Source organism: Bison bison, unplaced genomic scaffold, assembly GCF_000754665.1.
Source record: "Bison bison bison isolate TAMUID 2011002044 unplaced genomic scaffold, Bison_UMD1.0 scf7180017864289, whole genome shotgun sequence".
Classification (NCBI taxonomy): domain Eukaryota; kingdom Metazoa; phylum Chordata; class Mammalia; order Artiodactyla; family Bovidae; genus Bison; species Bison bison.
In genome coordinates this window covers 14,402,765-14,416,805 of record NW_011494861.1, presented here as the reverse complement: position 1 = coordinate 14,416,805, position 14,041 = coordinate 14,402,765, and the positions used below count along the sequence as shown (strand labels likewise).

Here is a 14,041-nt window from a genome sequence, read left to right as displayed (position 1 = left end):
TCGGCCCTGGGTGTTCTTTGGAAGGAATGATGCTGAAGCTGAAATCCAGTACTTTGGCCACCTCATGCGAAGAGTTGACTCATTGGAAAGTCTCTGATGCTGGGAGGGATTGGGGGCAGGAGGAGAAGGGGACGACAGAGGATGAGATGGCTGGATGGCATCACTGACTCGATGGATGTGAGTCTGAGTGAACTCCGGGAGTTGGTGGTGGACAGGGAGGCCTGGCATGCTGCGATTCATGGGGTCATAAAAAGTCAGACACGACTGAGCGACTGAACTGAACTTGATTATACTGATCTATCAAAAGATTCCAAAGCAATGGGCTTTCAAATTTTGTTTTAATTTCCAATCTCAGGAAACATTAATGGCTTCCCTGTCTCACACCCATGGTTATAACTGACCCTATTGTGTGTGGAGGGTGTGTGTGTGCCATGCTTAGTCATGTCCGACTCTTTGTGACCTTATGGAGAGTAGCCTACAAGGCTCCATTGTCCTTGGGATTTCCCAGGCAAGAATGCTGGAGTGGGTTCTCATTTTCTTCTCCAAGAGATCTTCCCAACCCAGGGATGGAACCCGGGTTTCTAAGATCTCCTGCTTGGCAAATTCTTTACCACTGCACCACCTGGGCATCCTCCGTCAATGACCCTATTAGTTAAACCCAATCAGTGTTCCTGGAATGAATCGATGATTGAGTCTTTGACACCCCTCCCCCCATGTATCCCTCCTGAATGAATATCTGATTCAATCAATTCATCTGATTATAGGCAAAGATCCAATCAGGATTTACCTGACGGACATTCAGAAATCTAATCAGTCATCACGTTCCCTATTGGATGGTAGTAGTTGGGTAGGGGAAGACATAATTAGAAAGGCCTATAAAAAGCTGAAGCATCAAAGAAGAGGTGCAGAAACTTCTTCCTCTGGAGTCACTGCCTGGCTTCTCCACCAGATCCGACCTCTGAGTACCCTGCCAACTACTGCAAAGCTGGTAAGTTACAGACCTCAGCAAAGGGCATGTGTGTTAAGTCACTTCCGACTAAGTCAGTGTCCAACTCTTTGAGATGCTATGGACTGTAGCCCACCAGGCATCTCTGTTCGTGGGATTCTCCAAGCAAGAATACTGGAGTGGCTTGCCATGCCCTCCTTCAGATGATCTTCCCTACCCAGGGATCAAACCTCAGTCTCTTATGTCTCCTCATTGACAGGTGAGTTCTTTACCGCTAGCACCACCTGGGCAGCCCTCAGCAAAGGACATCCTCATCTTGATGGTGAGGTTTCCATTGGTGGCAAGCAGCAATGGATGTCAGGGAGATTTTCCTCTTTCTTTTCAGATGTATCATTTAGTCTCTAAGTGTAATTTTTCCTTAGCCCCAAATATCTTGATCTATGCTTTCCTTTATGGCATTTAAAAATATCTTAACCAACTAGATTTTATGTAATGAAAACATCTAATTATTTGGCATTTTATTTCTTGACATTAAAAATAGTTTGTGCAAATGGCATTCACTTTTAGGAATATCTGCTGCCTTTTTCCAAGGCCATTAACTGTGGAAGCTGAGGTTGGAGACTGCAGTGGGTTTCATGATGCTCTATTCCCATAGTTTTAAGGCCCGAAAGTGAAAGTCATTCAGTCGTGTCCAACTCTTTGCAACCCCATGGACTATACAGTCCATGGAATTCTCCAGGCCAAAATACTGGAGTAGGTAGCCTTTCCTTCTCCAAGGTATCTTCCTAACCCAGGGATCGAACCCAGGTCTCCCACACTACAGGCAGATTCTTTACCATTGAAGCCACAAGGCCCTAAGTAAGTGAGTGAAAGGTTTCCCCCTGAAAATATTCACCTTTCAGGCTCCTGGTATCCACTTCCCAGTGCAACATAAATTGAGCACAACAGTGAATGGAAATGGATGGGCTAGCGGTTGGGTTTCTTCCTCCTTGGTCCTTATGAGATGCTTGTTTTGGTGCCCATAGGGGCAGAGCTATGGCTTTTTCCTCACTGAGCCCAGAGTAAAACTGCAAAACTGAAGCTATTCCACAACTGCCAGAGCAGAGATTTCCACTCTGAGTTGGTTCCTCTGAAGAGTGGGGAGACAGATGAAGGGGTGTTCATGCTTACTTGAGAAAGATGCCTTCTTCTCTTCAAGTTCTTATAGGATTCCTTTAGGAGCAGATTCAGGATGAGTATCTGGAACCCCCTGAGACTCCTGAACCTGGCAGGGAAGAGCCTACTAACTGATGAGGCCTTGACCATTTCTACTCTGGAGTATCTGCCCATCGAGCTCTTCCCCCGACTCTTCATGGAAGCATTCTGTGGAAGACACAGAAAGACCTTAAAGGCCTTGGTTCAAGCCTGGCCCTTTGTCCGCCTGCCTCTGGGGGGCCTGATGCAGACACCTCATCTGGGAACTTTACAAGCAGTGCTGGATGGACTCGATGTCCTGCTCACACAGAAGGATCGTCCAAGGTGAGTCAGATTCATGTAACCTGGTAAGAGATGGGCAGTCCTGAAGAGACAAGTGACAGTAGGGGAGTAAATGACAAATGGATGGACCAGTGGCTTCTGATGATGCCAGTGAAGAAACAGAGACTTGGTCATTGCTGAGTTCACTTTGCTGAATGCCTTCCAGCAGTGCAGGTGTGCCTAAAATGCAAGGAAATGTGAAAGTACATGCCCAGCCTCCTCTCAGGGATGCCTAAGGGTACTAGAGTAGAAAGTTAGGGGAAATGGCAAGGGAAAGGAGATGGAGGGATGTGAGGCAGAGAGGGAAGAGGGCAAGGAAGAAGGTGATGTCAGGAATGTGAAGTAAAAGCTGAGGTGCAAAGTCAGAGTGTTGCCTAATTTTGTGTGAATCTAAAAACTATAGCTGCCAATCTGCTGATTCCCCACAGGAAGTGCAAACTGCGTGTGCTGGATTTAAGGAATACTGGCCAGGACTTCTGGAGAATGTGGTCTGGATCCAGTGTCCATGTGTCCTCAAGCTCATCAATGGTACCAATGGCTGAGGATGGGTCAAGGATCGAGAAGCCCTTGGCTCCCTTTGAGGTGTTCACAGAACTTCACCTCAAGGAAAAAACCATGAATGAATTCCTCACTTACCTCCTAAAGTGGGTAGAGGAGAGAGACCCTTTCATACACCTGTGCTGTAAGAAGCTGAAAATTGTTTCATTTCCCATGGATAATATTATGAATGTCCTTAGCATGGTGCAGCTGGACTGTATCCAGGAGTTACATGTGAATTGCACCTGGCATCTGTCCACTCTGGCCATGATTGCTCCTCTCCTGGGCCAGATGAGCAATGTGCAGAAACTGTTCGTCTCCCACATCCATCTGCCTGATCCTGAGGAGTGGGATGAGCAGCACATTGTCAAAATTACTTCTCAGTTCCTGAGGCTGCACCACCTCCAGGATCTCCATCTGGAATCCCCTTTCTACCTTGAAGGCTGCCTGGACCAGATGCTCAGGTGAGTGTGTGCCACTGACCAGCAAATAGAGGGGAAAAGCTGGAGGTAGTGACAGATTTCCTCTTCCTGGGCTCTAAAATCACTTCAGATGGTGACTGCAGCCATAAAATCAGAAGATGTTTGCTTCTTGAAAGGAAAGTTATAACAAACCTAGACAGTGTTTAAAAAGCAGAGACATTCCTTGGCCACAGAGGTCCACATACTCAAGACTATGGTCTTCCCAGTGGTCATATATGATTGTGAGAGCTGGGCCATAAAGAAGGCAGAACACCAAGAATGGATGCATTTGAACTGTGGTGCTGGAGAAGACTCCTGAGAGTCCCTTGGAAAGCAAAGAAATTAAACCAGTCAATCTTAATGAAAATCAATCCTGAATACTTGTTGGAAGGGCTGATGCTGAAATTGAAACTCCAGTATTTTGGTCATCTGATGCGTACAGGTGACTCTTTGGAAAAGTCCCTTATGATGGGAAAGATTGAGGGCAGAAGCAGAAGAGGGTGTTAGAGGATGAGATGGCTAGATGGCATCACTGACTCATTGAACATAAACTTGGGCAAACTTCAGGAGATGGTGAGGGACAGAGAGGCCTTGGCATGCTGCAGTCCATGGGATTACAAAGAGTCAGACATGACCGGGCAATTGAACAACAATAGCTTAGGTGACTTGAAAATAATTAAGGGAATGGAGCGTTGAAGATGGAAAATTCCATCAGTCATGAGCATTTTAAACAGAAGCTCCATGCTCACTGGTTTTGTGACCACAGTGAGCCTAATTCCCCATCTATAAAGGTCGATTTTTTTCTCCGTGTGTGTATGCTAAGTCACTCAATCATGCCCAGTTCTCTGTAATCCTATGGACTGTAGCCCATCAGGCTTCCCTTTCCATGGGATTTTCCAGGCAAGAATACTGGAGTTGGTAGCCATGCACTCCTCCAGGAGATCTTCCCGACCCAGGAATAAAACCCCTGTCTTTTATGTCTCCTGGATTGGCAGGCCAATTCTTTACCACTAGTGCCACCTGGGAAGCCTCAGATAAGCTTATTAATATATGGGAAATGCATGACTCTGGAGATGATGGTAATAGAGTAGGGATCAAAGGGATCATAAAAATTGGTAGATGGTTTGCAGATAAAGGAGGGATGTAAGTGAGCCTGTGCAGACTGGCATCCTCAGTGGATGTTGTGGGATCTTGTCCAGGTTGGCCCTCTATGCATGTCACACAAAAGCCTCACCAGCCTGAGATGGGTACCTGGGGCCAAAGCATGTGTGAAGGAAGCATGGATTGGAAGCATTTTAAGTATATCTCTTACTATTAAATTTTAGTGATACCCACTCTCAATTGAAACAAGGTATCAGGCTCTCCTCTGAACTTGTCCTAGTGCATCCCATTATCTTCATTCATCCTCAGACAGAAGTGGAGTGAGTTTTTCTCTGCTTGCCTAATGAGGAAAGTTTTCAAGACTCTATGTACTTGACCCAATCACACAGAAGGGTAAATGACTCTGGCTACAATAAGACTGGCCATTCTGGGTTTCAATCCTTATCAGATCATCATACCAAACCTGGGCTTGGGCAGATCACTTGTCTCTCAACTTGCGGTCAGTTTTCACCTCAAGTTTCTAAGACCTAATGTCTCTGTTTCTCCCCAGGTGCCTGATGAAGCCCTTGGACAACCTTTCAATAACTCGCTGCCTCCTTAGAGATTCAGACTTGACCCATCTGTCCCAGAGCCCGAACATCAGTCAGCTAAAGAGCCTGAATCTGAGTGGGGTCACCATGACCTACTCTAGTCCTGAGCTCCTCCCAGCTCTGCTGGAGAAAGTTTCAGCCACCCTTCAGGAGCTATACTTAGAGCAATCTGGGATCAGGGACTCCCACCTCGAGGCCATCTGGCCTGCCCTGAGCCACTGCTTCCAGCTCACATCCTTCAGTCTGCGTGGGAACCTCCTCTCCATGCCCATCATGGAGAAGATGCTGCGACATACCTCTGAGCTGCCCAGTTTAAGTCGAGAGCTGTACCCTGTCCTTCAGGAGAGTTTCAGCTCTCAGGGGATCCTCCAACCTGGGAGACTTGCCCAGTGTCGGACTGAACTGCTTGAGATTCTGAAGGACTTAGGACGCCCCAGGACCATCTGGATTTGCTTCACCCCCTGTCCACACTGTGGAGATAACACATTCTATCATCCTGAGCCCATCATATATGGCGGTAACATTCCAGCCTAGTTGGGTGCATCAATCCCAAGCTCTCTACTGAGCCCTTGGAAACTGAAATCTTGGACAAGATACATCGTGAAGGGAAAACAGACATATTGTTTCAGACATCTACTCAATGTGAATGTGAAAAGGAAAGGTGGTCCTACAGGGGAGCAGGATTGCAGGGGGAAATGTAGTCTCCCCAGTAATGCAATGCTTGTGGACATGTGTCCTGTAGAGTCAGAGATAGGAACCTAAATTTATTTAGCTGGATTTGAACTTGAGATTCACATGTTGCAATTGTCCCTGGATTGTTGTTGTTCAGTTGCCCAGTCGTGTCCAACTCTTCAACCCTATGGACTGCAGAACGCCAGGCCTCCCTGTCCCTCACCATCTCCTAAAGTTTGCCCAAGTTCATGTTCATTGCATCCGTGATGCCGTCCAGCCATCTCATCCTCTGACGCCTTCTTCTGCCCTCAATCTTTCCCAGCATCAGGGACTTTTCCAATGAGTCAGCTGTTCACATAAAATGACCAAAATAGTGGAGCTTCAGCATTAGTCCTTCCAGTGAATATTCAGGATTGATCCCCAGTAAGATTGACTGATTTGATCTCCTTGCTGTCCAAGTGAATTTCAGGAGTCTTCTCTAGCACCACAGTTCTAATCCATCAATTCTTTGGTGTTCTGCCTTCTTTACGGTCCGGCTCTCACAATCATACCTGACCACTGGAAAGACCATAGCCTTGACTATGCGGATTTTTGTCAGCAGAGTAGTGTCTCTGCTTTTCAACACACTATCTAGGTTTGTCATTATATATATATATACACATACATACATATATATACATACTACTTGGAAATCGGCTAATGAGATTATGGTTCCACATCTCAGGCCCCCTGGACAATGGCTGGGGCTATCTGCCTTCTGGGAAGGAGCTGGAAGATAACTTCTGATAGCAGCTGGCATGATGATGACAAGGTTGTGTGTGACTGACTCATGTTTAATTCTCTCCCTGGGTCCAAGTTCCTCAAGAGCCCACAGCACCTCCATCAGGGGCTCTCAGACTTGGAAATGTCTCATATTCCAGGACTGGTCACCTCTCTCTCTGCTCACATTCTTAGGTTTAGTCTTTCAAATGAGTTTGCTAGTCCGATCCCATCTTCAGGAAAGGTAACACCAACAAAGGCGACACTGTTCCTCTTGGCTACACCCTTTAGTTTCTAAACTTTACCCTGAGAAAATTCGGGACACCGGGGTTTGATCCCTGGGTCAGGAAGATCCCCTGGAGAAGGAAATGGCAACCCACTCCAGTACTCTTGCCTGGAAAATTCCATGGATGGAGAAGCCTGGTAGGCTACAGTCCATGGGGTCGCAAAGAGTTGGACACGACTGAGCAACTTCACTTTCTTTTCACTTTCACCCAGAGAAAAGTCTTTTAATCTCTCTCCAAGTCAGTGGAAAACAATATATCCATATTTTACACTGTCTTCAGTCATTCACAGGGCTGCTGTAGGAATGCCCAGCTCCAGGCTGCCCTATCCCACCCTCACTTCTCACTGTGACTTTGACCTGATCTCCATCAGAGAAGCCATGACTTAAACTGGAGGACCAACCATATCCCCGGGAGACTGCCCTTGCTCCCTGAATAGACTCCTGATCTGCTAGTATTCCAACATGACACTGGCACAACAACTTGATACAAGAAGTTTAGTTTGTTTTCTTTGGGACAGCACCACTCTTCCTGTGAAGCTGCTTTATTTCTAGGCCATTTGAATAGTTTTAATATGGCCAAAGAGTCCCCCAAAGATGATGCTTCCAGGTTTTCCTTTTTTGGTGCAGTGTCAGGCACAGATTAATCCCTTCCTTGACACACCCAGGGCTACAACTGCCAGTATTAGTAAAACTCGATCAGTGTTTGTGGGGTGAATCCAGGAATGTGTTTTGACTTCCCCTTTGACCTAATTATTTCTCTTTCCTGAAATGAAAATCTGATTCAATCTATCTGGAGAAACACAAATTTAAGAATTAACCATCTGGATATTCTGGAATCTAACCTGATATCACTTTCCAATCAGAAGTTACTTGTTGGAAGGGGAAAGAAATGATTAGAAAGTCCTCTAAAAGCCTCAGGCACCAAAGAAGGAATATAGAAGTATTGCCTGGGTTCTACAAGGGGTCTGAGGTCTGACCATCCTGCCAACCCCATCAGAGCTGGTGTGCTACTGACACTCACATACTTGGCAGTTTTTTAAATTTTACTAGTTAGGCTTTCTAAACAGAAACTTAAAAGCATTCCATATGCTATTTTTAAAGTCTCTCCCTGGTGTCTCAGTGGTAAAGAGACTGCCTGCCAATGCAGGAGACAAAGATTCTATCCCTGCATCAGGAAGATCCCCTGGAGTTGGCAATGGCAACCACTCCAGTATTCTTGCCTGGGAAATCCCATTGCCAGAGGAGCCTGACAGGCTATAGTCCATGCAGTTACAAAAGAACCTGACTCAACTTATTGACTGAAACAATAACAACTGGGTATGAAGTGTTCCATTCACTGAACTCCTTTCCAAAGCAGTAATGTTGCAGGAATGAAAGTAGGGGTGCAGGAGAATGATGTGATCCCAGGTCACATAAGAGTCTCTGGGAAGGCTGCCACATGTGGGTTTTGGCGTCGAGCAGGGAAAAATTCAAGAATGAACCTTTGTAAAGATAAAGAAGGTTTATAAAGGCCCACACTCCGTAGAGATAGAGTGGGCCATCATGGAAAGCAAGAGAGGCACCAGGTTTGTCAATTTTTATAGGGGCAGGTAATTTTATAGGCTAATGAGTGGGAGTATTCCAGCTATCTTGGGGCAATAAAATATTAGTCACTCAGTTGTGTCTGACTCTTTGCAACCCCATGGACTACAGTCTGCCAGGCTCCTCTGTCCATGCAATTCTCCAGGCAAGAACACTTGAGTGGGTAGCCATTCCCTTCTCCAGGGGATCTTCCTGAGCCAGGGATCGAACCCAGGTCTCCTGCATTGCAGGCAGATTCTTTTACCATCTGAGCCACTAGGGAAGCCCCTTTCATCTTGGGGAAGGGGTGGGGATTTCCAGGAATTGGACCACTGCCCACTTTTTGACCATTAATGTTCATAACCATCGTGGCAGCTGGGTTGTGGCTACTATGAGCTATACTGAAGATCAAGGGCAAGTGCAAGTTGAGTCCACCGTCCTGGACCTGGTTGTTTCTAATCAGTTTATGTCATGTCCTTCTTTTAAAGGTTGTGCCTTGCCCCTTTCCTGTCTCAGTAATTCTTATATATGTAAAGAAAGAATGTTTAAAAATGTGCATCTCAAAGCTTTCCAGCTCAGATAGGCTCCCACATCTTAATAACACTCTTAGTTACATGGCTTCTGCAATTTCTCATTTTAAATTTTTTAAGTGAAAACAATCTTTTCATTCAATTTATGGTACTAATCTCAACTTTTGGAGAGGAAACCCTTCAGAGATGATACTGCTTCCTTTTAGTCACTCCTTTTAATTTCTAAACATAACCCAGAGAAAAGTTTTCTAAATTTCCTTCTTCCCCAAGAGAAGGAAAAAAAAAAAAAAAAACCTACATTTTACACTATTTGCGTTACTCACATTGTCCCTCTAGGGACATCCAGCTCCAACTACCCAGCCCTCACTCTTACTTCTCAAATGTGATTTTGACCTGATGTCTTCAGAGATCGTTTGACTTAAGATTGGAATACCAGTCACATCCCCAAAAGGACTTCCCTTTACTTTCTGAGTAGATTCCTGATCTCCACTTGTCCAACATAACACCTGAGTGACAGTTGATAGAGGTGGATACTTTTATTTTGCTTCCTTTGGGAACAACACTACTGTCTTCATAAAGCAATGTTAATTCTGGGACATTTCGATAATTTTTGTATGGCTGAAGATCCCCAAACAACGGTACTTCAAAGTTTTGTTTTTCCTGTCACAAAAGGATAACCCCTTTCCTGTCTCACACCCAGGCCTATTACTATTAATATTAGTAAAGCCAAATCAATGTTTGTGGGTGAATCAAGAAATCCAATACCCCTCCCTCATTCTTTATCCTGCCTGAATGAAATCTGATTCAATCAGTTCCTCTGAAGGTAACAAAGATTCAATCAGGATTAACCCAATAGACAGTCTGAAATCTAATCAGGTATCACTTTCTGATTGGCAGTTAGTTGTTGGAAAGAAGGAAGATGTGATTAGAAAGGTCTATATAAGCCTTAGACACCAAAGAGATGCAGAATCTTCAGGGTTCCAGAGTCACCACCGGGGTTCTCAAGTCTGAGTGTGAGCAGCCTGCCAACCACAACAGAGCTGGTAAGTTACAGATACAACTAAAGACACCTTCACTGTACCCATGGTCAACTGGTCTTGAATGGTGGCAGGCGTATCAGGATGAAAGGAGAGATTAATTTTAGAAACTGCTTACTGGGGACTTCCCTAGGGATCCTGGGATTGGACCACTGCAGGATCGCAGGTTCATTCCTGGTCTGGGAACTAAGACACCCCATGCCATGCTGCCAAAATTGAAAAATAAAAATAAATGAATAAAAATTATTTATTTTCATATATACTGATTTAAGATTTTGGTTTTACCTTGAATGTAGTATTGACTTAATCCCAAATATTTGATTGGTTCTTTTTAAATGTCTTAACAAAGCAGATGCTCTTTTTAGTAAAAAAACATCTTTGGAATTTCATTTCTTTTTAAAATTTTTTTCTCTCTTTTTTGAAATTTTATTTCTTGAAATTTAAAATGTTTAGTTTGAGCACAAACATCATTCATACTAGGGGTATCTCTTACCCTTTCCCAGCCCAGTGAACTGTGGGCTATATTGGGCCACATAATGCTCCTATTCCCATAGTTTTAAGGCTCTAAATGATATATTAAAATTTTACCCCAAAAAAGATGAAGCTCAGCCTTTAGCTCATGGTACCCACTTCCCAGTGACACATGATTAAGCAAAGCAGTGGATGGAAATGGATGGACTAATGGTTGGATTTCTCCCTTCTTGCTCCTTGTGAGATCATGCTCTAGTGCCCATAGGGGTAGAGCTATGGCTTTGTGCTCACTGGGTCCAGAGTGTACTTGGGACTAACAGGCACTTGCACTACTGCCAGGAAGATTCCTTTGACGAGTGGGAGAGAGAGGTGTGTTCTTGTTTGGCCTGAGAAGGATGCCTTGTTCTCTGGAAGTTTTCACAGGATTTCTTTTGTAGCAGAGTCAGATCAGAATGAGTCTTTGGGCCCCACCCAGACTCCTGGATCTGGCAGCTATGAGCCTGCTAAGGAATGAGGATTTGGCCATGAGTTCTTTGGAGTTTCTGCCCATTGAGCTCTTCCCCCTACTCTTCATGGAAGCCTTCTATGGGAGTCACATTAAGACCCTGAAGACCATGGTGTATTCCTGGCCTTTCGTCCGCCTGCCTCTGGGGGGCCTGATGGAGCCGCCTCATCTGATAACCTTACAAGCAGTACTGGATGGACTTGATGTCCTGCTTTCCCAGAAGGAGCACCCCAGGTGAGTCTAATCCAGGTAGCCTGGAAGGTTACTAGACATCCTGAAAAGACAGCTGGGGTCATAGAGTGAATGGTCAAGGAATGCACCAAAGGCTTCTGATGATGTCAATGAATTTCGAGGCCTTGACCACTGCTGAGCCCTCTTTGGGAAACGCCTTCTGGAAGTGTAGGAGTGTCTAAGATGCAGGGAAACCTAAGAGAACATGTCCCAGCCTCTTCCCAGGGATTCTTAAGGATTGTAGAAGTAGAAAATCAGGAAGCATGTAGGGGCAAAGGAGATAGAGGAAAGTGAGGCAGTATCCCTACTGAAGAGGAAGTGGGCAAGGCAGCTGGTAATGTCAGGGATCTGAAGTAAAAACTCAGGTGAGAAGTCTTAGTGTTGCCTATATTCTGAGACTGTGGTTTCATTCAGCCTATATTCTGAGACTGTGGTTTCATTCAGTTTGGATTTTAAACCATTGCTGCCCATCTGCTGTTTCCCCACACGAGGTGCAAACTGCAGGTGTTGGATTTAAGGAATACTGGCCAGAACTTCTGGAGCATATGGTCTGGATACATGGACCACATGTACTCAAGCTCACTGACGGCACCAGTTCCTGAGGACAGGTCAAGGACAAAGCAGCCCTTGGCTCCCTTGGAGGTGTTCATAGAGATGAACCTCAAGGAATGGGCCATGGATGAGTTCCTCACCTACCTCATGAGGTGGGCAGAACAGAGAAAAGGTTCCATACACCTGTGCTGTAAGAAGCTGAAGATCTTTGGAATGCCTGTGGAAAATATTATGAAGGTCCTGAGTATGGTGCAGCTGGACTGTATCCAGGATGTAGAAGTCAACCAGAACTGGCATCTGTCCAGCCTGGCCACATTCACTCCTCTCCTGGGCCAAATGAGTAACGTGCAGAGACTCATACTTTCTGCCTCTAAAGAGCAGGAACAGCATGTTGTTGTCCAGTTTACCTCTCAGTTCCTCAAGCTGCACCACCTCCGGGATCTCTATCTGGAATCTCCCTTCTTCCTGTCAGGCCGCCTGGACCAGATGCTCAGGTGAGGGGGGCACCACTAGTTGAGAAACAATGAACACAACTCTGCAATGTCAAGTGCACTGTCTTATTTTATGCTCTAGCCTGAAGTGTGGTAACACACAGCTACCCAAGTCAAGGTCAAGGAACAAATGGATAGAGGCACTGGAAAGGGACACCATCTAGGGAGCTATAGACTAGGGGATTGGAATCTACCAAAGAACAGTTTGAGGTTTCTACTTTAGGAGGAGAGATCTATGTCCAGATAACTTAGGAAAACAAGTGGAAAGGGTCTTGAGGAGGAACCTGAGCGTTTCTAAATGGAAGCTCTGTGCTCTGCAAGTCTGTGGCCACAATGAGCCTCTCTCAAATTCCCTGTCCCTAAAATGTTGTTTTGCACTTCAGATAAGATATTTAACATATGAGAAATGCATGGTTCTGGAGATGATGATAATAGAGCAGGAGCCAAAGGGACAGTAGAAAGTGGTAGATCTTTTGCAGATGACACAGGGACGTAAATGAGCCCCTGCAGACTGGAAACCTCAGTTGATATTGTGGGAAATTACTCAAGTTGTTTTTTTTATTCATGTAAGCCAGGTACCTCACCAAGCCTGAGATATGGGTGCCTGAGCCCAAGCACAGACAGAAGAAAGCCTGAGATGAAAGTATCTTTTGCCTTCTCTCCCAATACTAATACTCAGAGATGCCTGCACTTGATTTAGACGTGATGTCAGGCTCTCCCTCTGAGCAGGTTCTAGATATTCCATTATGTTCATTCACCCTCATAAGGAAGTAGAGTATGTTACACCCTGCTTGACAGATTAGGAAAGAGAGATTTCAAGGTTCTATGTACTTCATTTAGTCACACAGTGAAGGTGAAAGAACTCAGGCTAAAATGAGATTGGGCATGTTGGATATTGACCTTTATTTGATGGTCAGAATAACCCTGGCCTTGGGCAAATCACTTGTTTCTTACCTGGAGGTCACCTGCCTCCCCTGTTTCTCAGACCTAATGGCCCTTTCTTCACAGGTGTCTGATGAGCCCCTTGGATAACCTCACGATAACTCACTGCCTCCTTACAGAATCAGACTTGACCCACCTGTCCCAGTGCCCAAGAATCAGTCAGCTAAAAGGCCTGGATCTGAGTGGTATCACCCTGGCTGACTTTAGTCCTGAGCTCCTTCAAGTTCTGCTGGAGCAAGTTGCAGATACCCTCCAGGTATTGGACTTAAATCAGTGTGAGATCATGGACTCCCAAATCGAGGCCATCCTGCCTGCCCTGAGCCACTGCTCCCAGCTCAGGTCCATAAGCATGTGTGGGAACCTCCTCTCCATGGCTGCTATGGAGAAGCTGCTGCGTCACACCTCAGGGCTGCCCAGGTTAAGTCAAGAGTTTTACCCAGCCCCTCTGGAGAGTAACAGCTCTCAGGCAGTTCTTTCAGAAGAGAGACTTGCCCAGCTTCCAGCTGAACTTTTGGAGATTCTGAGAGACTTGGGACATCCCAGGACCATCTGGCTTAACTCCATCTTCTTTGCTTCCTATGGCTACGACGAATACTCTCATTTAGAAATTATTGAATACATCCCTGCCTAGTTGGGTGCACCTATCAAAAGCTTTCTTCTGGGCACTTGGAAGCTGAAATCTATGTCACAGTTACATCATAAAGGGAAACCAGGCCCATGGTTTCAGACATCTGCTCGTGTGAATGAGAAAAGGAAAAGTGAGCCAGTGAAGGTGCAGAAGGAAAATGTTGACCTGGAGAGCTGATGTGACTTTCGGGAACATGTGTCCCACAGAGTTAGAAATGTGAACCTAAA

At 45.4% G+C, this 14,041-nt stretch overlaps 2 protein-coding genes across 2 annotated transcripts; both read left to right on the top strand.

Moving 5' to 3' along the window:
• The first annotated feature begins 2,177 nt into the window (after positions 1-2,177).
• LOC104996117 (melanoma antigen preferentially expressed in tumors-like) lies at positions 2,178-5,684 on the top strand. Its single transcript, XM_010850245.1, has 3 exons — positions 2,178-2,464; positions 2,890-3,462; positions 5,111-5,684. Exons 1-3 carry the CDS (start codon positions 2,178-2,180, stop codon positions 5,682-5,684), a joined length of 1,434 nt encoding a protein of 477 aa, XP_010848547.1.
• Positions 5,685-10,917: 5,233 nt separating this feature from the next.
• LOC104996116 (putative PRAME family member 24) lies at positions 10,918-13,817 on the top strand. The gene is made up of 3 exons (XM_010850244.1): positions 10,918-11,204; positions 11,693-12,247; positions 13,253-13,817. Exons 1-3 carry the CDS (start codon positions 10,918-10,920, stop codon positions 13,815-13,817), a joined length of 1,407 nt encoding a protein of 468 aa, XP_010848546.1.
• Positions 13,818-14,041: the final 224 nt, after the last annotated feature.

Bases quoted from the DNA above. Each gene is read 5' to 3' on its own strand.
- LOC104996117 (XM_010850245.1), top strand. From the start codon at position 2,178: ATGAGTATCTGGAACCCCCTGAGACTCCTGAACCTGGCAGGGAAGAGC. The intron at 2,465-2,889 runs GTGAGTCAGATT...GATTCCCCACAG, and splicing joins ACACAGAAGGATCGTCCAAG to GAAGTGCAAACTGCGTGTGC. The intron at 3,463-5,110 runs GTGAGTGTGTGC...GTTTCTCCCCAG, and splicing joins TGCCTGGACCAGATGCTCAG to GTGCCTGATGAAGCCCTTGG.
- LOC104996116 (XM_010850244.1), top strand. From the start codon at position 10,918: ATGAGTCTTTGGGCCCCACCCAGACTCCTGGATCTGGCAGCTATGAGC. The intron at 11,205-11,692 runs GTGAGTCTAATC...TCCCCACACGAG, and splicing joins TCCCAGAAGGAGCACCCCAG to GTGCAAACTGCAGGTGTTGG. The intron at 12,248-13,252 runs GTGAGGGGGGCA...CTTTCTTCACAG, and splicing joins CGCCTGGACCAGATGCTCAG to GTGTCTGATGAGCCCCTTGG.